Source organism: Panthera onca, chromosome A3 (assembly GCF_046562875.1).
Source record: "Panthera onca isolate mPanOnc1 chromosome A3, mPanOnc1 haplotype 2, whole genome shotgun sequence".
Classification (NCBI taxonomy): domain Eukaryota; kingdom Metazoa; phylum Chordata; class Mammalia; order Carnivora; family Felidae; genus Panthera; species Panthera onca.
Window position 1 is genome coordinate 116,592,783 of NC_138341.1, and position 21,880 is coordinate 116,614,662.

Here is a 21,880-nt window from a genome sequence, read left to right on the forward strand (position 1 = left end):
AAGGGTCACTAAGGAATCTACTCCTGAAATCATTGTTGCTCTATATGCTAACTAATTTGGATATAAATTTTAAAAAATAAAAAATAAAATTTAAAAAAAAAAAAGAAAAAAGAAAAAACCCACCCCCAGCATAGGATGAAACACGAAGCCTTATCTCTTCATCAAGTAGGAAAAGAGCTTCCCCCAAGAACTCAGTCTGGCCTCGCACTTTGTGTGAGCTTCGGTCTAAATGTACACCACCTCGCATGACCTGGGATCAGACAAAAATTAACGAAAATATTGCCCCTGAGATCTGGATATCAAGATATTCTCCCCTGACATTGTCCTTGTAGGCAACAGATACGACCAGAATTTTATTCAGCACCAGACTGGTCTCCATATAATTTCTTTTTGCCTGTTACCCCCGCTGCTGCTGCTGTCATCCCAACAACCTGCTTTGTTGAGGTCCAAAGGACTAGGACTTGCATGAACTCTGCAGGGTGTCACGTGTGGACAGTGAGCTTGCCCAACACACTGTAGCTGACTTCCATTTCTGCTTCCATCCTCTGCATGGACAAAATCTTCTTGTAATCATTGGTCTGATTAACAGTCATTGCACCCCTTTCTTTGATTTTCTGATCCAAATCCAAAGCAGGCATCCTGGTGAATGAGAGAGGAATGTATGTGTCAGTAAGCTGAATCCTGTCTTTGTCCCAGCTCCCCTCATTCAACATCAAGTGTGACAGACTGCCTCCTGGAGCTGGGAGAACAGAGCTCATATTCTCCAGGGAAGACACACTCTGAACACACAGAGGGGTCCCCTGAGCCCAGAAAACAGAGTATCAACTAGCTGCTCCTCATCATATTAGAGGAAGAGAGGATTCCCCAGGGACACAAGAGAAGGGTATCCCAGGAAAAGGCAGCAGTGTGTGAAAAGGCAGAAGGCAGCTGGTATTTGGGGAACACCAAGAAGCCCATTGTGTGAGCCTGGGAGAGAAGAAGGGAGGGGAGGGGTCAGATTATACACAATCTTGAAAGCCAGATAGAAATTTTTAGACTCTATGCTGAAGGTATGGAGGAGAGAAGTCTTGTGTGAGAAATGGACAAGACGCTTTCCTAACCTGGTCACAGATGCACAAGGCACAGACAGAGCCATGAGCCCCAGGAAGGCATACTAGCCCTGGTCATCCAGCCAGCTGCCTTTGTTATACCTAAGGAAGGTGGGGCTGATCACCAGGAGGTGGGGAAAAAGGGAGAGGGGGCTGATCTGGACCCCTTCCCACAGCACCCCACAGCCACATCTTACTCCCTCCCATACCCTTACTGGGTCTTTGCTGTCTTCCATTCCACTAGGAAACTGGACCACCTTCCAAAATCTAAGAGAATTGGGAAGTGGGGGAAGGTTCAGCAGGCTGAGACCTGGGGAGATTCTGCAGATGTCCCTAATTAGCCAGCAGAGGGTGTCCCTGGAGTTCCTCTGTCCTCCCCTGCAATGACCTCCCCTCATCCCCAAACTAAGAACATCTGGGGTCCCAGACCATGACCTCCTCACTTGGAGCATCTGAAGTCCACGCCAGACCAGAAAGCTTCAGCAGCAGCAGCAGCAGCAGCAGCAGCAGCAGCAGCAGCAGCAGCTGTCTCCAAGAGTCCTGGCTGCTGGCATTCCCAGGATAGATGAAGCATCCTATGGTTTGGTTCCCCACCTTTTCAAGGCTCTGGACAGGGCCCTGGTTCATCCTGGAAAGAGAGCAGGAACTGCCAGAACTCTGAGGGCACCCTTGACCTTCCCATGTCCTGCCCTCTCCCCAGCACGCACCCGAAGGCTAGGGTCCACTGGTTGATATTGTTGCCAAGGCCGGAGGCCCGCAGGATCTTGGAGTTCCCCACCAAAGTACAAGTCCCACAGTAGAAATGGAAATGGCTCACTGAGAGTCTGAGAATCCCCTTGAACACCTTTTTCCACATTTTGCCAAAACCACTTGCTGAGTTCATGCCCTGGAAACAGCAGAAGGGAAGAGATTGGGGGTTGGGACCTGGGTATCAGCTCTAGTGGAAGGAAAGCAAATCCGGAGGGTGAGATCCCAGACCTGGCGGTCAGGGGTTGAGGTTGTGAAGATGAGAGGTGTGGGGCATCTGGGTGGCTCAGTCGGTTAAGCGTCTGGCTCTTGATTTTGGCTCAGGTCATGATCTCATGGTTTGTAGGTTTGAGCCCCACATCAGACTCTGTACTGTCAGTGCAGAGCTTTCTTGGGATTCTTTCTCTCCTCTCTCTCTACCCCTCACCCACTCAAGCTTGTGCTCTCTCTCAAAATAAATAAATAAACTTAAAAAAAAAAAAAAAAAAAGATTAGAGGTGCACTAAGCCAGGACTGAGGGCAGGGGTTTGGTGGGAATGTGGGATATAGGCTAGGCTTTGGAAGGACAAGGCAAGGGACCAGGCCCAGGGTTGACCACTAGCCAGCCACCAGAGCACAGCATGAGGAGTCCTGGACTCTGTTGCCCTCTTCAGGTACTCCATCATCTTCCCATAGCATTCAGCATACCAGCCCCATTCTCCAACTCTGTGGTAGCAGAGGGAGGAGTTTAGTGTTTCAGATGGGCAGCCACTCTTCCTGAATTTGAACCAAGGGCAGTTGCAATGTCCCAGTACCAAGACCAGCAGTTTTCCCTGCGGTGCCGATTCAGGTTTTGGACCCAGGCAGGGGGCCATCAGCCACAAGATGAGCACCCAGAAGCCCCACAGGACAAAAATCTGCCACAAGTGCTTCATGTTCAGCCCAGATGACGAGTCTCGTGGCAGGCAGCAGACTGACTTCTCTACCCGGGACTGAGAAGGAGGAACTGAGGCTCCAGCATCTCTCTGTTCCATTGGTCCCTGTGGCTCCTCAACCCTCCACACCACACCTCCTCCCAGTCTTTTTTTTTTTTAATTTTTTTTTAACGTTTATTTATTTTTGAGATAGAGAGAGAGAGACAGAGCATGAACGGGGGAGGAGCAGAGAGAGAGGGAGACACAGAATCGGAAGCAGGCTCCAGGCTCTGAGCCATCAGCCCGGAGCCCCATGCGGGACTCGAACTCACGGACCGCGAGATCGCGAGATCGTGACCTGAGCTGAAGTCGGACGCTCAACCGACTGAGCCACCCAGGCGCCCCAACCTCCTCCCAGTCTATCATCTCCCGCCTCCATATCCCTTTGCTCACCTCCAAAGAGGACTCTGGCTGGCCCTAGGATGGCAGATGCAGGGACAGAGAGATAACTTATGGCGGGTCCCGTATCCTCCCCACAGGAGGAAGGCTTAGCTCTCCGTGGGGTTCTCCATGCCACCAGTTACTCCATAGATGTCATCACGAAGTACACATTGTGACCTCCCTCTTGTCGCCTACCTGGGCAAAGCTGCCACTCTATCCTGTCTGGAATACACCAGCAACCTACACTAAACATAAGATCTATGAGAATGGGGACTTAGAATCATTTAAAAAATATTTATGGGATACATGAACGGAGTTGAGAGGGAACGAAAATACTGAGCCACCCAGGTGACCCTGCTTTCTTTAACTCTTTCAATTTTAGCCCCTGGGAATTTCCCTTACTTTTTCATGAGTCAGCTATATGTTCAAAGAGATCATTGTTATTTAGCATTTCAAGATGTTTTTCACCAGGAAGGTTTCCAGGATTAAGTCTACATATTACTGAAACTAGAACCTTTATTTTTGCATTTTTTGAAAAATGTTTATTGATTTATTTTTAGAGAGACAGAGAACACGGGAGGTGGAGGGACAGAAAAAGAGGGAGAGGGAGGATCCCAAACAGGCTTTGCACTGTCAGTGCAGATCTCACGAACCGTGAGATCATGACCTGAGCTGAAATCAAGAGTTGGACACTTAACCAACTGTGCCAACCAGGTGCTCTGAACTAGAACCTTTATAATTAGCTTTCACACTGGTTATAAAAACACAGAATGCTGAGCCTCATCCTCACAGTCTCTGATTTGGTTTTTCTGGGGTGTGCCTGAGAATTTGCATTTCTAACAAATTCTCAGGTAATGACAATGCTGCTAGTCCAGGGACCACACTTTAAGAACCACTGTCTTAGCTTAATAGATCGATCTAGCCAGAAAAGTATTTTACAGGAAAAAAAAAAAAAAAAACCAATTCCTTTATTAAAATGGAAGATCATTTTCTAATTATATTTTTGTTTTCTAAAGAAAAGCTTGTGTTTTCCTCCTACAACCTGCAATAGCATCCTAACTGGTATATCTGCTTCTGTTCTATCCATCCCTCACCCATTCTTCAGCTAGCAACTGACATGATCTTAAATTAATTTCCTGCTTAAATCCTTAAAATGGTATCAGAATAAAATCCATACAGAATAAAAACCAAAATTCTCACTCATCTCACAGTTTTCAGCCATTCTGGCTTTTTCTTGTTTCTACAACTTTCCAAGTTCTATCTCACCCCAGGACCTTTGCACTTGCAACTCCTCTTCCTGGAACACATTTCTCCCTCCCACTCAGTACTTCACCTGTCTGGTTTCTTCCCTTTCAAGTCTCATTTTAAATGGCATTCATCTTAGGGTTCATTCCCTGACCTCAGTATTATTAAAGTCTATAAGAACCTCTACTAATTGGACTCTGAGACCCACTGACACAGCTATATTATGATTCTTCCTTCTCAGGGTAAGTAGTGGGATTTCTACACTGTGATTATTATTTTCAATCCAGATACACCAAGGTCCCCATATTTCTCCCAAGAGAAAATTGGTCCATATGCACTGGGAAAGAAGAACATGTAACATCTGCAAATATACTTATTTCTTTAACAATTAGGGAAAGTTTATCAGTGTGGATATAAGGTAAAAGAAGACTGTGACAGGGCAGAAGGAACTAACGAAAGGGCCTGAAAACTTCCTCTTCTCTGGTTGGGCTTGTAGGCTGTAGCCGCAGGGGACCAGTGCAGCCCCATGTGCAGTGAATGAGTCCAGTATAGGCCCCACTTGCTCCAAAGGTTGAAGGATCCCACTTGACGGAGAAGGTTGAAGCATCAGTATAAAGCCTGACATTATGAAGAGTGAAGTCTCTAGTCAGTGTCTTGGTCTCCTTGGCCACCTAAAAGAATTCCAAAAAGGGAAGGACCATCTAATTCTGGAATTCCTAAAACAGGTTCCCCCACCCCTGTTGTCCCTGTTACAGTGCCCTGTTTATTTGCTTCAGAGTACAAGGCACATTATGCTTTTTAATTATTATTTACTTTTTTCCAATTGTTTATGTGGTAAAATACACATAACAAAATTTACCATCTTAATCATTTCTAAGTGGTATGTATACACATTTTTTTGTCTGCCTCTTTCTACCCCATACTGAAAGTTTCTTGAGGGAGACATGAGCCCTATCTTATTTACCATGGTATTCCCATAACCCAGGGGAGATCTGGGAAATAGGAAGAGCTCAATAAATATGTGTTGAAGAAGTGAATGAGAGTCATTAAGCCTGGAGCCCCACTGAGGAGAGAGGGTTAGGAAGTTAAACGTGGAAGAGCACCAAATGGGCACAAGCCAGAGAGTAAAGGATAATTCCTGCTAACATCCTTGGTCATTCATCCAAGAATGATGCCACTCGCACTTGGTGGTGGTAACTAATGTGCGGAAAGGACCCAGACTCTGGAGCCAGAAGAAACAGGCCTTGAACCCCAGCTGTCCCGTTAACCTTAGGCAAAGTCAACTCACTTCTTGGCTTCCTCATCTATAAATGGGGTTTGAAACAGTGCCTACCTCCCAGGGTTGTTCTGAGGGTAAAACAGATTAGAGCGGTTGGCATACTGTCAGTTTCCAGTTCCCATGAGCTAGTTCGTTCTTTCCCCCCTTCCCTAGAAAACTGCAGCCTGAGGGCAGAAGGCGGACTCTGACATTGCTCAGCTTCTCCTGAGTCAGGCTGCCAAAAAGCAACCAGCTCTGGTGTCCCTTCTCCTCTTCCTGGAAGCCTTCCCTAACCCAGTGCGTCAGTCAGTTTCTCCTACAGACTACCACAGTCTCCTGTGCCACCTTTTATCAAAGTTCTGGTCTTACATCACTAAAATGACCTGAGCCAAGCACCTTCATGCGCCATGTTCAGAAGCACGGAGAGGCTGTTTGAGTAAAATCAACCCAATAGGTCCTGGCTCCCAGGGTACTTCGAGGTCCAGAAGAATGGGCTGTGATATAGGGCAAGTTACTCACCTTCTCCAGGGCAGTATCTCTTTCAGAAAATGGATATAAACATCACACCTTTCTTTTTTTTTCTTTTCTTTCTCTTTTTCTCTCTCCCTCCCTCCCTTTTTTTTCTTCCTTTCTCTCTTTTTTTTTTTTGAGAGAGAGAGAGAACAGGAGAGGAGCAGAGAGAGAGGAGAGGAGCAGAGAGAGAGGAGAGGGAGAATCCCACGCGAGGCTGGATCTAAACTGTGAGACCATGACCTGAGCCAAAAATCAAGAGGGTTAACCAACTGAGCCACCCAGGCGCCTCCACACCTACTTTCTGTAGCGGTGATTCTCAAACTTAACTGCAGGAAATCACCTGGGAGCCACTCCTAGAGTTTCTGATTCAGCAAGTCTGTGGTGGGGCCCCATAACACGCATTTTTAACCAGTGCCCAGGTGATGAGGTTGCTGGTTGGGGACGCTTTGAAAGTCACTGTTCTAGGAGGTTCCAAGTTGTTCCAAGAATCTCATGTGAGGTTCTTGGCGCAGTTCTTCGGTCAACATAAGCAAATGGGGCTCTTACTGTTTCTGCGGGGCAACCACGCCTCCAGGTACCTGGTCCACGGAAGACCACCCACAGGGTGGGAGTGGCTCCCACCCCCCAACAACTGCGTTTATACTCCGCAGCCCTCAGCACCCGACCGCTGGAGGGGAGGGTGGGGCCTGAGTGAGAACACCGGCGAGGGGTGGGGCCAAGCGTGCGCGTTGCTGCGCCTGCGTGCGGAGAGGGGGCGTGGCTCAAGCTCCGGGCCGGAAGCAGGAGGCTGCAGGGGCGGGCCGGCTGGCGTCCCCTTTCCGGCTGGTCCCCATGGAGGCGCTAGGGAAGCTCAAGCAGTTCGATGCCTACCCCAAGACTCTGGAGGACTTCCGGGTCAAGACCTGCGGGGGCGCCACGGGTAGGCCGCAGCGGGGCCGGGGTTGCGGGGACAGGGGTGTCGAAGAGCTTGGCCGGGCGCCTGGACCCTGCCTGGCCTATGGGGGAGCTTGAGAGAGTGGAGCAGAGGCCATTCTGACCCTCGCTCCCTTCCCCGCAGTGACCATTGTCAGTGGCCTTCTCATGCTGCTACTGTTTCTGTCCGAGCTTCAGTATTACCTCACCACTGAGGTAAGGGGGGGGGGGGGGGGCCACTACGTGGGCGGGGCTCGGTATTCTAGGGATGGGAGTGGGAAGGAGAGGTAGGGGGTCGAATCTTACTGAGGTAGTGCTGCTCCAGGTGCATCCTGAACTCTACGTGGACAAGTCACGGGGAGACAAACTGAAGATCAACATCGACGTATTTTTTCCGCACATGCCTTGTGCCTGTGAGTACCCACCAGGCGTGGGAGTTACAAGTTCTGAGGTGGGCTTCCAGATTCACACCTCCAGCCTTAGATTCTGGACGGGACCCCAGGACAACCTTCTTTCCTTAACCGCTGCAGCCCCAAGATAGTCCCAGCATCCCCTTTCCCTCCAAAACCCAGATTCCTTTGCTCCTAGGATCCAAGTACCTTACCCTGACTTCCTGCTTCCAGATCTGAGCATTGATGCCATGGATGTGGCTGGGGAGCAGCAGCTGGATGTGGAACACAACCTGTTCAAGCAACGGCTGGATAAGGATGGCATCCCCGTGAGCTCAGAGGCAGAGCGTCATGGTAACTGTGAGGAGGAGGCCAGATCTCAGATCCCTGAGCTGGACATGCCCAACCCCTTCCTTCTGACAAGTGGGATGTGGTTGGCCAAGTGACAGATGAAGCAACTAAGACCCAGAGAAGTCAAATGGCTTGCTTAGGGTCCCCCAGCTATTAAGGATCAGAGTGGACTGAAATCCAGGCTTCTATCCTCTGTACATTGAGTAGAGTACTCTACCTGGCTATCACTCTCAGAGGTCTCCAATCTCTGCCTATCACTGTTGAGTGACAGAAGTTTGAGGATGGGTCTTATGTGCTCTCGTCGTGGCAGAACTCCTCTAGATGGATCCAAGCTTCTCTAGGTGTTTTCTTCCCCATCCCGTTAGCTGAATTCAGCCCTTAATGCTCTTCCCCTTTGGAATGCAGGGTGGCTTACGGTTAAGAGTTTACGTTCTTGACTTAGTTGCCTAAATTCAGATGTAACTTTGTCTCTTGCAGTCTGTGACCTCAGCTATAAAGTGGTGATATACAGTAGTACCCACCACATGGAATTATAGGATCAAATGAAGTCATGTGTATGATGCCTGGCACAAAGTAGCTGTTCACCCTGGCTTCCTTTCCTGTCTCTAGGCAGCCTCCCAGTGCCTACATTAACTCAGTTTCCCACCATAACAAAACCCTCCTCAAAGCTGTGATTTCTCACACCTTAGGGATGGCTGTGTTGTGAGTTTTATCAGTTCATTCAACAGATATATGTTGAACACCAGTAAAACCAGAGAACTTGCTGTAGGATTGGATGTAGGGTATAAGACAGCAGAGTCAAGGTTCATTCCAAGGCTTGTGGCCTGAGCAAATGAATGACTTGAAATAGGGATGACCAGGGAGGAGGAGGAGGATTTTGTGTGGGTGTGTGAGAGAGGTGGGGGAATATTCTATATCAGCTATTATGTAACAAATTACCCCCAAAATTAGTGGCTTAGAGCAAAAGCATTTGTTTTTATCAGTTGCTATGGGTTAGGAATTCAAGAGTGGTGTGGTTGGCTTACAGTCTCTCAGGAGATTGCAGTCAAGCTGTTGGCTGGGGCTGCAGTCATCTGAAGGCTTGACTGGGGTTGGAGGATCTGCTTCTAAGAGGGCTCACATGTATGGCTGTTGGCAAGATGCCTCAGGGCTTTCACCACATAGGCCTCTCAGTGAATATCCTCCTAGCATGGCATCTGGCTTCTCCCTGTGCATGTGATCTGGGAGAACACAAGGTGGAAATCATCACTTCTTTTATAACCAAACCTCAGAAGTTACACACCATCATTTCTGCAATATGCAAGTGGTTACCCAGATCAGCCTTATTCACTGTGGGAGATGGAGGCTACATAAAGATGTGAATACCAGGAGGTGATGATTGTTGGAGACTTCTTGGGGACTGGTCCCCCAGGAAAGGATGAGCATTTAGGGGTAGATTTCAGGTTTGAGTCATGTTAAATTTGGGAAATGCTTTTTTTTTTTTTTTTTTTTTTTTTTTTTTAATTTGAGAGAGAGAGCATGAGTGGGGGAAAGCAGAGGGAGAGAGAAAATCTTAAGCAGGCTCCACACTGAGCACAGAGGCCATGACCTGGGATCTCATGACCTGAGCCAAAATCAAGAGTCTCACGCTCAACTGACTGAGCCACCCAGGCACCACCTGGAATGTCCATTTTATACCCTAGTTTTATGCCAAGTTAGATATACCAGTATAGATGTTAGAGAAGGGATGGAGAAACAAATGTAGTTATCAGCCTAGAGATGGCATTCAAAGCTATTGGACTAGAGGAGAAAACCTAGGGAGTAAATAGAGGTAGAGGAGAGGTCTAGGGGCTGTACCCTGAGCCCCGCCAATATTTAGAAGTCAGGAAATGAGGATCTAGGAAGGAAGATTAAGCCATTAAAGTAGAAGAGAACCAAAGATGTTGCAAAAACCAAGTGGAAGAAGAGTTTTAAGGAGAGTGAACAACTGTCAAAAGCCCCTGAGAGTCCAGTAAAATGTAAGAGCTGACCATTGCAATTGGCAACATGGAGGCCACTGGAGGCTTTAAAAAGAATAGTTTCGATAGTGTTGATGAAAATCTGACCAAAGGACAAAAAAGGAAATAGAGACATTGACTAAAAACAACACTTTCAGGAGTTTTGTCAGAAGAGAAAGCAGAGAAGTAGGGGAGGCTGGCAGAGAATGCAGGTGACGTGGTGGATTTGGTGGTGAGATTAATCCACATGGTGGATTCTGTTGCTTCTCTGTTCTTCGTGGAAATCGAAAGCAAGGTCATTAGCTAAGAGTGAAGAAAGGGAAAGGAATTATGGAAGCCAAAGATGAGAGGCAGAAATAAATTTAGTCATCTCAGATAATGGAAAGTGAGCTGATTAGTGAAATGAGGCAGGATTGCCAGGCAGCCTTTTTTTTTTTTTTTTTTTTAATGTTTATTTATTTTTGAGAGAGAGAGCACAAGCAAGGGAGGGGCAGAGAGAGAGAGAGGAAGACACAGAATCTGAAGCAGGCTCCTGGCTCTGAGCTGTCAGAACGAGCCAGACATGGGGTCAAACTCACGAACTGTGAGATCATGACCTGAGCCAAAGTCAGACACTTAACTGACTGAGCCACCCAGGTGCCCCTGTCAGGCAGTCTTAAAGGAGGCACAGGCAAGAAGTAGGCACAGAGAGTTGAATTTAACTAGGGTTTGGGTTTTGCGAGGCTGGTACAACAAAGAGAGAGAGGAACAGATGGGTTCTGGCTATGTGCAAGACAATAGTTACAGCAGTGGACCATGGCATTTATTTCCCACCTTTGTCAAGATATAATTGAAATACATTGTGTAAAATTAGGGTGTACAGTGTGATGATTTGATTACATATATGAGACAATTAACACAATATGGTTAGCTAATTATCCATCACTTCACATAGTTACATTTTGTGTGTGTGTGTGTGTGTGTGTGTGTGTGTGTGGTGAGAACATTTAAGATCTACTCTCTTAGCAGATTTCAAGTATACAATATAGTATTGTTAACTGTAGTCACCATTCTGTACATGAGATCCCAGAATTTATTCATCTTCTAACTGGAAGTTTGTACCCTTTGACCAACATTTCCCCATTTCTCCCACCCCAGCTTCTGGCAACCACCATTCTACTCTGTTTCTATAGTTAGGCTTTTTTAGATTGCACTGTGAGTTCATGAAGTTGTCTTTCTTTATCTGACTTACTTTACTTAGTGTAATGTCCTCAAGGTTTATCCATGTTGTTGCAAATAATAGAATTCCCTTTTAATGGCTGAATAATACTCCATTATATATATTTACCACATTTTCTTTATCCATTCCTCTGTTAACAGACACTTAGATTGTTTCCATATCTTGGCTGTTGTAAATAATGCTGCAATGAACATGGGGCTGCAGATAACTCTTCAAGATAAAATTTCTTTTTTCTTTTCTTTTCTTTCCTTTTTTTTTTTTGGATATATCCAGAAGTGGGATTGCTAGAACATATGGTAGTTCTCTTTTTAATTTTTCAAGGAACTTCCATACTGTTTTCCATAGTAGTTGTACCAATTTACATTCCCGCCAACAGTGCACAAGTGTTCCCTTTTCTCCACATCTTCGTCAATACTGGTTTTTCCTTGTTTTCATTTATTTTTTATTTTTTGGATTCAAACAGGTGTGAGGTGTATCTTATGGTTTTATTCTGCCTTCCCTGATGATTAATGATGTTGAGCTCTTTTCCACGTATCTATTGGCCATTTGTATGTTTTCTTTTGAAATAATGTCTATTCAGGTTCTTTGCCCATTTTTAATTGTATTGTGTGTTTGTTTTGCTGTTGAGTTGTATGAGTTCCTTATATATTTTGGATATTAACACCTTATCAGATATATCTTTTGTGAATATTTTATTTTACTCCATTCTGTTAATTGTTTCTTCTGTGCAGATTTTTATTTTGATGTAATCCCACGTGTTTATTTTTGCTGTTGTTATCTGTACTTTTGGTATCATAACCAAAAAATTATTGCCAAGACCAGTATCAGGGAGTTCTTTACCTATTTTCTTTGAGGAGTTTTACAGTGTCAAGTCTTACATTTAAGTCTTTATTTCAAGTTGATTTTTGTGAGTTGTGTAAGATAGGGGTCTAGTTTCATTTTTAGCATGTGAATATGCAGTTTTCCCAGCAGCGTTTATTAAAGACACTGTCCATTCCCCATTTGGACCATGGAATTTAGATAAGGAGGGAAGTAAGGGCATGAAGGGGTCATGGTGTTAGTGGTGTCAAAAAATTGGTGGATTCTGGGTACCAGAGATAGTGAACTGGGAAAATAAGGATAAGTAGTTGAAGATTGGGATACTTGAAATTGAATTTGGGAAGGTTTGCGGTAATTGGTCAAAACAAGGTGTAGGTATGTGTGTGGAAATGAAGTGGAATCAGGCTGAGATGAGATGACAAAATAAAAAGATTGTTGGAAGATAGGAGGTCAAGATATTAACTATTGAAATCACCAGTTATGATGAGGCAGGGAGTCAGGTGCAGGGAGAGAGGCCTGAGGAGAAGCACCACGGTGAAGTGGTTAAAGGCTTGGGAACTGGGGCTGAAGTCTACCACTTACTGTGTTGCGTTGGGCAAAGTCACTCCTTGTCTCTGAGCCTCAGCGCCTTTGCAGGTACAATGGGGATAATAACCCCCACCTTCCTGAAGTCCTTGTGGGGGTGACAAGAGACATTCTGTGTATGGCGACCTGTACTCAGCTAACATTTAGTATTTGCTGTTATTATTTTTATTACTGTTACTTTTATTTATTTTTTTTTTTTTTAATTTTTTTTTTTTTTCAACGTTTTTTATTTATTTTTGGGACAGAGAGAGACAGAGCATGAACGGGGGAGGGGCAGAGAGAGAGGGAGACACAGAATCGGAAACAGGCTCCAGGCTCCGAGCCATCAGCCCAGAGCCTGACGCGGGGCTCGAACTCACAGACCGCGAGATCGTGACCTGGCTGAAGTCGGACGCTTAACCGACTGCGCCACCCAGGCGCCCCTACTGTTACTTTTATTTAAAGAAATACGTGTGGAAGTGTTTAGTGCCTGGCACATAGTATGTGCCATATAAATATTAGCTATTAGTATAATTTTTATTATTCCTAAGCCACAGGTCAGAGGGCCTGTGCAGGGGTCAGGGGTGGAGATTTCATGATGTCTGCTCCCAGCTGATGCCCCGCCTCTGCCCTTCCCGTAGAGCTTGGGAAAGTCGAGGTAAAGGTGTTTGACCCTGACTCCCTGGACCCTGATCGCTGTGAGAGCTGCTATGGTGCCGAGACTGAAGACATCAAGTGAGCTGGACCCCGGGGACCCAGGGTTATGGGAGCTCCCACCAGGTGCTGTGTGCCGGCCATCCTCAGCCTGTGTCAGACTCCCACAGGTGGAGGAAGTTGGACCAAGAATTTAGCGGAGATGGAGTGGGTGCCTCAGTCACTCATCCTGGTGCAAGTGACTGAGGCTCTGTGGCCAGGCCCTGCCTGGGCCACAGCTGCGCACGAGGCTGAAGCGGCCCCTGCTCTGGTTCAGAAGTGGTCTCAGAATCCAACTGCCTGGGTTCCACCCTTGCATCCTTGGGCAAAGCCACATAACCTCTCTTGTGAAGGGGGGGGTGATGATAACCTTTCCCATAATAGTCACATGAAGATTAAATGTATACTGTATGTAAAGCACTGAGGTTGAAGGCCCAACCCAGGTAATTAGGCCCTTGATATGTGGCAACTGCTGTTATATTCCTCAGGCCCTGGCCCCTGAGAAGCTGATTCAGAGGGTCTAGGGTAGGGGCTGGGAATATGTATTTAAAATTTTTTGTATTGTAAAATATATGACTTATAAAACTTACCACATTCACGTGTACAATTCATTGGTATTAACTACATTCATAGTGTCGTGCAACCAGCATGACTTTGTTGTAAAACTTTTCATCACCCCAAACAGAATGGGAATATACATTTTTAACAGTCCTGATGCCTCTGAGGAAACATACTTTGAGAACATCGGTGGTCAAAGGATGAGGCTGGCAGAGGCTTTGTTAGTGGACAGAACTGCTTTATTTCCCAAGGTATCAGCTCTGTTTTCGTGCTTCTTTGACACTCACCCTGCACCCCCTCTCCTGCAGGTGCTGTAACACCTGTGAGGATGTTCGGGAGGCTTATCGCCGTCGGGGCTGGGCCTTCAAGAACCCAGACACTATCGAGCAGTGCCGGCGAGAAGGCTTCAGCCAGAAGATGCAGGAGCAGAAGAATGAAGGCTGCCAGGTGTATGGCTTCTTAGAGGTCAACAAGGTACAGGAGGGACTCAGGCGGGAAAGGGCCAGCCGAGCTTCGGGTTGGCCCCACTTGGGCCCTCAGGAGACCAAGAGAAGGGGGAAAATGGCTGGAGAATGAGAGGGAATATCCCCTACAGGTGGCTGGAAACTTCCACTTTGCTCCTGGGAAAAGCTTCCAGCAGTCCCATGTGCACGGTGAGTGACACCACCTCCACTGGGGAGTTTTAGACCCTGGATACCCCTGCACTTGCCTGATGTTCTGTGTCTTTGGCCCAGAAGAGACCCTCATCTCGGGCAGCAGTTTGGCACACAGTTAAGAGCACAGGCTGAGGAGCAAGACTGCCTGGGTTCAGACATCAGTCTCACACTAACGGCTGTGTGGAACTTTGAGGAACTTCCTTAACCTTTTTGAACTTGTTTCCTACTGTATAAAATGGAGACGATAGTACTTATTTCCTAGGGTGTTTGTGCAGGTTAAAGATTGCAGCACATGGGGCTCCTGGGTGGCTCAGTCACTTAAGCATCTGACTTCAGCTCAGGTCATGATCTCTCAGTTCGTAGGTTTGGGATTCTCTCTCTCCCCCTCACTCTCTGCCCCTCTCCCTCCCTCCCTCCCTCCCTCCCTCTCTCTCTCTCTCTCTCTCTCTCTCAAAATAAATAAACTTAAAAAAAAAAAAAAAGATTGCAGCACAGAGCCCAGCTTGTGGTAGGCACTTGTTCAAAATGTAGACCCCAATATCGGATGACCCATGTGTGAGGCTTTGGGATCAGCAGACCTGGGTTGGAACACTGGTTCTGCCACTCCTGAGTTATATCAGATTTGGGAAATACTGAGCCCTACTCAGTTTTTCCTCCTGTAAAATGGGGCTGAAGATACTGATACCACCCTCACAGGGTTGTTCACAGGGATGAATAAATGGGATTTATTTTCATTCATTTATTCACCCGTACATTCACTAGATACTTAGTAGTCACCTACCGTGTGCCCCATTGTAGTGGGGGTGCTAACAATACAGCAACGAACAAAACAAAGTCCCTGTCCTCAGAACATTATATAGTAAAGAAACACCATGAACAAGTTGTAAAATATATGGACTATCAGATGCTATTAAGTACCATGAAGCAAAGAAAGGCAGGACAAAGATGACAGGCGAGGGGCTCTGGTGAGATGGTGCGTGTGCGCTGCTGTGTATTGGGGGCAGAGAGACTCTAACGGGATGGCATTTGATTAAAGACCTGAAGAAAGTGAAGGAGCTGGCCATAAGGATGTCTGGGCGAAGGATTTGAAGCAGAGAGAAGAGCAAATGCAAATCTCTGAGGAGAGAGTGTGCTTGGCAAGTTCAAGGTGCAGTAAGAAAGCTGGGGGCTGGAGCAGGCTGGTGTGGTTAGTGATAAGGTGAACCAGGTAACAGGGCCATGGCGGGCAGGGCGTGGAAGGACACCACAGGGACAAGGGCTCTTACTCTCCATGAGATACAAGGCCATCCGAGGGATCTGAGGAGATGCTTCATGATGTGACTTGACTTTCAGAAGTAGGCGGCACTCTGCTGTGTGGATAATATGGGGAAGAGGGGCAGGACAGAACCAGAGAGGCCAATGGGAGGCCATTGCGATGGTCCATCCCAGCACAGGATGATGGGGGCCAGGCCAGGCTGGTAGTGGAGGGCCAAGCAGTAATTACTTACGTTTGAGGGTAATGCCAAGAGGAGTGGCTGATGGGTGTGAAGGGTGAGGGAAGGGGAGCAGTCAAGGATGAGTCTGAAGTTTTGTGCCTGAGTAGTGAGGATGAAGCTGCCATTTAGGGGGAGGGGAAGATTCAGAGGAACAAGTTTAAATGGCTGGACGAGTAAAGTGAAATTCAGCTTTGTACGTGTTCAGAGCAGTGGGATTTGGGCATCCTTTTAGACCACCCAGATGCAAGTCAGTCAGTTGGCTGTTCAATGTGGAGGTCAGGGGAGAGGTCTGGCACAGAGATACAGATGTGGGAGTCCTCAGGCATGTAAAACCATGGAAGTGGGTGAGGGCCCCTTGGAGGTGAGGGTAGGTGGAGAGGAGGACTCAAAGGACTGAGCATGGCACCTCCACTATCAGAGTGTGGGCAGGGGGAGAAGGGGGGGGAACGTGGAGAGGTGGGGTATACGGGGTGGGGGGGTGGGGGGTGGGAGCAGGGGAAGACACGGCAAGAAGACCAGTAAGAAACACTTGTGAGGCGCCTGGGTGGCTTGGTCGGTTAATCGTCCGACTTTGGCTCAGGTCATGATCTCACGGTCCGTGAGTTCGAGCCCCGTGTCGGGCTCTGTGCTGACAGCTCAGAGCCTGGAGCCTGTTTCAGATTCTGTGTCTCCCTCTCTGCTCCTCCCCTGTTCATGCTCTGTCTCTCTCTGTCTCAAAAATAAATAAACGTTAAAAAAATATTAAAAAAAAAAAAGAAACACTTGTGAGAGGAGAATGCCCTCCAGGAGGTGGTATCCTGAAAGCCTGGGGATGGAGGTGTTTCCAAAACCGTATCAGATGCTTCCAGACATCAAGTACAAGTTGCCCATTGGGTGTATGACATGGTGGTAGTCATTGTGACCTTGACAGTAGTTTTTGTGGAGTGATAGGGAGCACCCATTGCGTGGGCTCTGGAGAGAATGGGAGAGGAGTTGAGCCGGTGAGTAAGGACAGCTCTTTTGGAGAGTTTGCTGTAAAGGGAGGAGAGTGTGCTGATGCTGGAGGGAAATGTGGGCTCAACAGCGTGGTTTTGCCAGAGGTGCCACATGTGACGTAGGTTAACATGCTGTGGGAAACAGTCTGCTGAATAGTTAGCAGAAGTCATGCTCCATGGGTGGGAGGGACAGTTGTCAGAGTGAAGTCCTTGAGAAGGAAAAAGACAGAATCTAGTACCTCAGAAGTGTAGAATAAAGCCCAAATTCGGCAACAGGAGGAAAGGCAGACTACGTCTGGACAGGTAGGATGGCAGCCGGGTGATGGGGACACCATCGGGCAGTGTGACAGGGTTGTGAGGAGTGAGTTGTGGCCAGAGGCTAGAACCACTGAGAAGAGGCATGGAAGGGCTGACCTGCTGTTCTGGGTGGATCTGATAGTGATTAAAATAAGTAGGGATAGTTGGGATAGTTTGCCACGAGCTGCAAAGCTAGGAATTTTAGGGCAGCTCGAGGGTCAGTGATCTGGAAGTGGCATTAAGGAGCAAGGAGGGCCTCACTTCATGCCACAAAGGAGGATAAATGTGGGGAAGAAACTGTCGCCACTAAGAGGGCTACAGGGCGCCTTCGAGGGAGAGCCAGGCTGCGGTTGGAGCAAGAAGGTGAGTGGAATGTGTAGAGGTTGAAGATGTAGGGGTTTCGCTGATGAGTGATGGAGCCCCCTGGGAGGGATGGGAGTCGGGGTCATATTGGGGGATGTACAGAGCCACGGTGTGACAGGAGTCCAGGGGATGAGAGATGAGTTGGCGGTCCTGAGATGCCTCGTCACTACGGGAAGCAGGAGTAAAGGGCCTGCTGGAGATAGCCCTGCTGGTCTTGAAGGGGGGTGGGGGGGCGGGGGGGCTGAGTGTTGGGGAGGGGCAGGAGGTGGGTCTGGAGCCCCCTCTCTATTCTGGAGGGGGTTGGGGGAAAGGTGGTCTCACTGGGATGGTGGGAAGACCACCAGTGTCGAGCTGTTGGCACAGGGTCTGGAGGCATTCAGTAGGAGGCGGTCTGGCAGGCAGCAGCCTCTCTTCTCCACCTAGGCTGCCTTAGAGTCAGGGAACCCAGGGCAAAGGGTATTCCATATCCTGGGAGGATATTTAAAACACAAAGCTACAATTGCCTGAGGCCAGAGATCTGACCGAATTGAAGGTCAGGAAGCTAGTTTCTGACACCCTTGTTGCTTTGGGTGGGGGAGGGGGGAAGATTATAAAGTTCACTTAGTGCTTTTCCATCTTAGATCCTACCTGGTCCTCAGGACAGCCCTTTGTAAAGATCACTGAGGTCCAGCGAGGGCAAGTGACTTGCCCAAGGTCACACAGCTAGGAAAGTGGTTTATTGGGCTCTAGGTCTTTTGTTCTTCCTAGGCCACCATACTTCTGCCCCAAGACCCCTCGTATTTTTCCCTGGCTGGGGAGGAGTTACCCTGGAGACTAGTGCGGGAGGAGACTTGTTAGCTAGGTCCAGACCCTACTGCCAAGGCAGGAATATTCCAGTCTTCCTTTCTACCACGTTATTTTGCTCCATGGTTCTCATTGTGAAGCTCTCAATCTTTTTTCTCTTCCTCCCTTCTCTCTCCTTCCCTCCCCCATGCTGCAGTACATGCTGTGGAGAGTAAGTGGCCCTGCCCCCCCAGGAAGGCCAAGCCCCCACTTCTGGGGCAGCCTACCCTCCCAGGAAGGGGGGAGGTTTGGATGGGCCTGGAATAGGGGTCTTATTTTTCAGGTAGGGTTTCTTGAAGCAGGAGGGATCAGGGCCAGAGGGCAGGAAGTACTTGTTCTGGAATAGATGGTATGGACTACCCATGGCATTTCCTTTGGGGGCTGTAGGGGGGTAGGGGCAGGGGGGCAGGGGAAGTGCTTGGATGGCATTCTCTGGTCTCGCCTCACCTTGGGGTTCAGCAGTTGTCCATCAGCTCTATTTAGTGGGAGATAGAGTCAGTGGGGTTTGTTTCCTGAGGTGCAAGCAGGGACTTGGTGGGAATGAAAACCTGGTGTGATGCCTGTAAAGGGCTCCCTGTATATGTCAGGGAAGATATGGGGTCTGTTCTTAAGGCCCAGGAGGGTGTGTACTTGCACACAGGCTCCAGCAGAGCCAGGCTGAGGGGAATGAAGGGTCAAAGAGGAGCTGGGCAGTCGCACTCCAGAAGGAGGGGTGAGGAGGCCTGAGCAAGGATGCTGAGGGAGCCAGGAGGCCAGTCCTACTCCACCTGGTGACACCTTCTCCCTTCTCTCCTAGTCCATGACTTGCAGAGCTTTGGCCTGGACAATGTAAGTACCAGAGACCATGCAGGGCGGATGAGGGTGGGAGATGGATGCTGCCTTCATTTCTCCACAGGGATGTCCTGGGATGGGGGAGCAGATAAAAATACACCATATTCGGCCAGGGAATCAGTCTGAGGGTCAAGAACTGAGATCTGCGCAGGCTGGAGATAGGGGATGGGGTTGGACAGGAGCATCCTGGGCAGAGGGAGCCTCCAGCAAAGTCAGGAGGGAGCGGGGCACTTCTCAGCAACTGTAGGGGCTGGTGTGGCTGGAGAGGTTGGCGGGGACCAGACCACATAGGACTCAGGCAGAGCTGCAGTCTGGTCTTCCTCCTGAGAGCCTCCTGGAGGCTGTTGGCCCTTTAACCAGTGTCATGATGTAATCAAGTTTGCACGTTTTTAAAGATCCCTCTAATAGCTGAGGTTGATAAAGACCGAATCAGGACAGGAGTCGGAGCTGGGAAATCTGGGGCCCCTCCAGCCTAGGCTTCCCTGGCTCAAGACTTGCAGGCAAATCTGGCACCTGCCACAACGGGTCCATGCCCGGTCTTTATTTGCTGTATGTTTGGATGCAGCCAGAACCTCAGACTGTGGAGGTCCAGAGGCCATAGACTCTGTTCCCTGGTGGGGCATGGGGGTTCTGCCTGTCTTGATCAGATTCTCCCAGGCAGGACCCTGCCCTCCCTCCTGCCTCACCACACATCCATTCCCCAAGCCAAAGCATCCCTGTCTGCCATTGTACCGCGGAACCTTTGATGGGGTGAGGCCTGTTGGGGCCTTGAGCGCTCGAGGCTCAGGTGCTGGTATTGCTTGCAGATCAACATGACCCACTACATCCGCCACCTGTCATTCGGGGAAGACTACCCAGGCATTGTGAACCCCCTAGACCGCACCAACGTCACCGCACCCCAAGGTACCAGCCTGGGAGGTAGCCCCCAGTTAGGAGAGCCCTACCCAGCACCCATGCCCAGTGCTCTCTTCTCCCTGCAGCCTCCATGATGTTCCAGTACTTTGTGAAGGTGGTACCTACAGTGTACATGAAGGTAGACGGGGAGGTAAGTCGGCAGGAGCTCAGGTATCAGGGTCCCTCTTGGTGAGAAGCAGAGGCTCAGAGAGGGTAGGTGATTTACTCTCACAGCGAGAGTGCAGGGCCCACACTGTCGGACTTCAAAGCGCTTGCACTTTCTACTTGTTCAAACTGCCTCCATCCATTCCATGGGTGCTCACTGTCCCCGGGGTCTCCCCTGGGTTGGGGGCTAACCCTTCCTTGGTCCCCTCCTCCCCTTTCTGCTGTCACCAGTGGAGCAACAGCTCGGCAGATAGGAAGTCCGGCCCGGCCTTGCCAGGAGCTCGTGATGCAGCCTTGGAGAGTTCCTTCCCATCCCTAAACCCCCACTGAGAGAATCCACCAGATGTAGTTGGGATTGGTGAACTGTAAAGAGCCAGTGACTGAGGGGCAACGGGTGGTGAGGCCAAGGGAGGGTGCCTAGGTGGTCCCCGGGCCTTGCAGTGTTCATAAGTGAGCTGGGGCCTTGTTTTCTCCTCTGCACAGTCAAGGCACTACGGACAAGGGGTGGGAGCAGGGGTAGGGCTGAGGGGGATTGGGAGCCAGGTTACAGAGTCGGCCCTGGCCCAGACTCCCTTCCTGTCCCAGGTGCTGAGGACAAATCAGTTCTCTGTGACCAGACACGAGAAGGTTGCCAATGGGCTGATGGGTGACCAGGGACTTCCCGGAGTCTTTGTGCTCTATGAGCTCTCGCCCATGATGGTGAAGCTGACGGAGAAGCACAGGTGAGGGTGGGGAAAGGGAGGGGCCTGGGCCTGCAGGGAGCAGGGGTACCTGCTGATCTCCTGCCCTGTCCCTCTACCAGGTCCTTCACCCACTTCCTGACTGGTGTGTGCGCTATCATTGGGGGCATGTTCACAGGTTAGAAGCTCGAGGGCATGTTTGGGGTTGGGGCATGGCAGGGAATGTAAAGCCTGGGCTCCCTGCGGATTTTGGGTTGGGGGGAGGAGGAGCACCTCCATGGTGAAGGGGACTTGCTGGCCTAGCCAGTCAGGTGACACGGCTCTGGGGTTCAGCCAAGGGCCCAACTAGGCCCGTGTCAGCCCTTGTCTCTGTCCCCAGTGGCTGGACTCATCGATTCACTCATCTACCACTCGGCTCGAGCCATCCAGAAGAAAATTGATCTCGGGAAAACAACGTAGCTGTCTCCTTCCCCTCCGTTGTTCCCTTTCTCTTTGGCCTTGTGGTCGTTATCCAGCCTTCTCCCCACCCCTCCGACCCCCTCAGAGCGTCGGTCTCAGCACAGGTTGATAAATCTATTGATTGTGATAGTACTTGCTGGTCTTCATGTGCTTCTTGTGTGGCCAGGGCCTGGAAACAAACCCTTTGCACAGCCATGAACTGAAGGCAATCAGTACTGACGGATCGGGCCAGATGCCCTCTGGGAGCCCCATGTGGACATCCCCTGACTAATTGGGCTTTATTCACACAAAACTGATATCCACCCCAATGCCCCATCCTCAGTCCCTCCTCTGCTGTGGTCTTTGGGCCTTTTGGGTTCAGCTCCAGGGTTGAGATGGACCTTTCCAGTATGAGCTTCCTGGGGCCACCATGGCCCACAGGCTCATGAGTGTCTGACCCCCGTGGTGCTAGGGCCGTGGGTGCAGGCTGGGGCTTGCCACCTCTTCAGTGATGGCTAAAGCTAGGGCTTCTCCCTGCCACCCTGGGTTCAATCACCTGATCCCTCATCCTCACTGACCATGCTCTATGCCAAGCCCCTGCTGACTCCGAGCACTAAGA

At 49.2% G+C, this 21,880-nt stretch overlaps 2 protein-coding genes across 4 annotated transcripts; one reads left to right on the forward strand and one right to left on the reverse strand.

Annotated features, from left to right (window-relative positions):
- Window positions 1-144: 144 nt before the first annotated feature.
- Window positions 145-6,981, reverse strand: CA3H20orf173 (chromosome A3 C20orf173 homolog). 2 transcript variants are annotated; one of them, XM_060627876.3, is made up of 4 exons: window positions 2,438-2,876; window positions 1,796-1,974; window positions 1,532-1,716; window positions 145-639 (listed from the first exon to the last, which is right to left on the reverse strand). In XM_060627876.3, the coding sequence occupies exons 1-4, from the start codon at window positions 2,846-2,848 to the stop codon at window positions 590-592; spliced, it is 825 nt and encodes a 274-aa protein (XP_060483859.1). In that variant the 5' UTR covers window positions 2,849-2,876; the 3' UTR covers window positions 145-589. The 2 variants fall into 2 exon arrangements, 1 of the variants encoding a protein (XP_060483859.1); XR_009608798.3 differs by lacking the exons at window positions 145-639; window positions 1,796-1,974; window positions 2,438-2,876 and adding an exon at window positions 6,732-6,981 and having other exon boundaries at window positions 1,615-1,716.
- ERGIC3 (ERGIC and golgi 3) lies at window positions 6,946-21,414 on the forward strand. 2 transcript variants are annotated; one of them, XM_078444122.2, is made up of 14 exons: window positions 6,946-7,104; window positions 7,243-7,313; window positions 7,423-7,510; window positions 7,721-7,840; window positions 13,057-13,150; window positions 13,975-14,140; window positions 14,262-14,319; window positions 18,411-18,425; window positions 19,050-19,081; window positions 19,891-19,987; window positions 20,065-20,129; window positions 20,729-20,865; window positions 20,946-21,001; window positions 21,203-21,414. In XM_078444122.2, the coding sequence occupies exons 1-14, from the start codon at window positions 7,017-7,019 to the stop codon at window positions 21,280-21,282; spliced, it is 1,167 nt and encodes a 388-aa protein (XP_078300248.1). In that variant the 5' UTR covers window positions 6,946-7,016; the 3' UTR covers window positions 21,283-21,414. The 2 variants fall into 2 exon arrangements, with proteins under 2 accessions (XP_078300248.1, XP_078300249.1); XM_078444123.2 differs by lacking the exon at window positions 18,411-18,425 and having other exon boundaries at window positions 6,947-7,104.
- Window positions 21,415-21,880: the final 466 nt, after the last annotated feature.

Excerpts from the sequence above, each read along its gene's own strand:
- CA3H20orf173 (XM_060627876.3), bottom strand. The coding sequence starts at position 2,848 with ATGGAACAGAGAGATGCTGGAGCCTCAGTTCCTCCTTCTCAGTCCCGG. Across the intron at positions 1,975-2,437 it reads ATGCTGTGCTCTGGTGGCTG|GGCATGAACTCAGCAAGTGG; the intron begins GCTAGTGGTCAA and ends TGCTGTTTCCAG. Across the intron at positions 640-1,531 it reads GTGGACTTCAGATGCTCCAA|GATGCCTGCTTTGGATTTGG; the intron begins GTGAGGAGGTCA and ends CTCATTCACCAG.
- ERGIC3 (XM_078444122.2), top strand. The coding sequence starts at position 7,017 with ATGGAGGCGCTAGGGAAGCTCAAGCAGTTCGATGCCTACCCCAAGACT. Across the intron at positions 7,511-7,720 it reads TCCGCACATGCCTTGTGCCT|ATCTGAGCATTGATGCCATG; the intron begins GTGAGTACCCAC and ends TCCTGCTTCCAG. Across the intron at positions 14,141-14,261 it reads GCTTCTTAGAGGTCAACAAG|GTGGCTGGAAACTTCCACTT; the intron begins GTACAGGAGGGA and ends TATCCCCTACAG.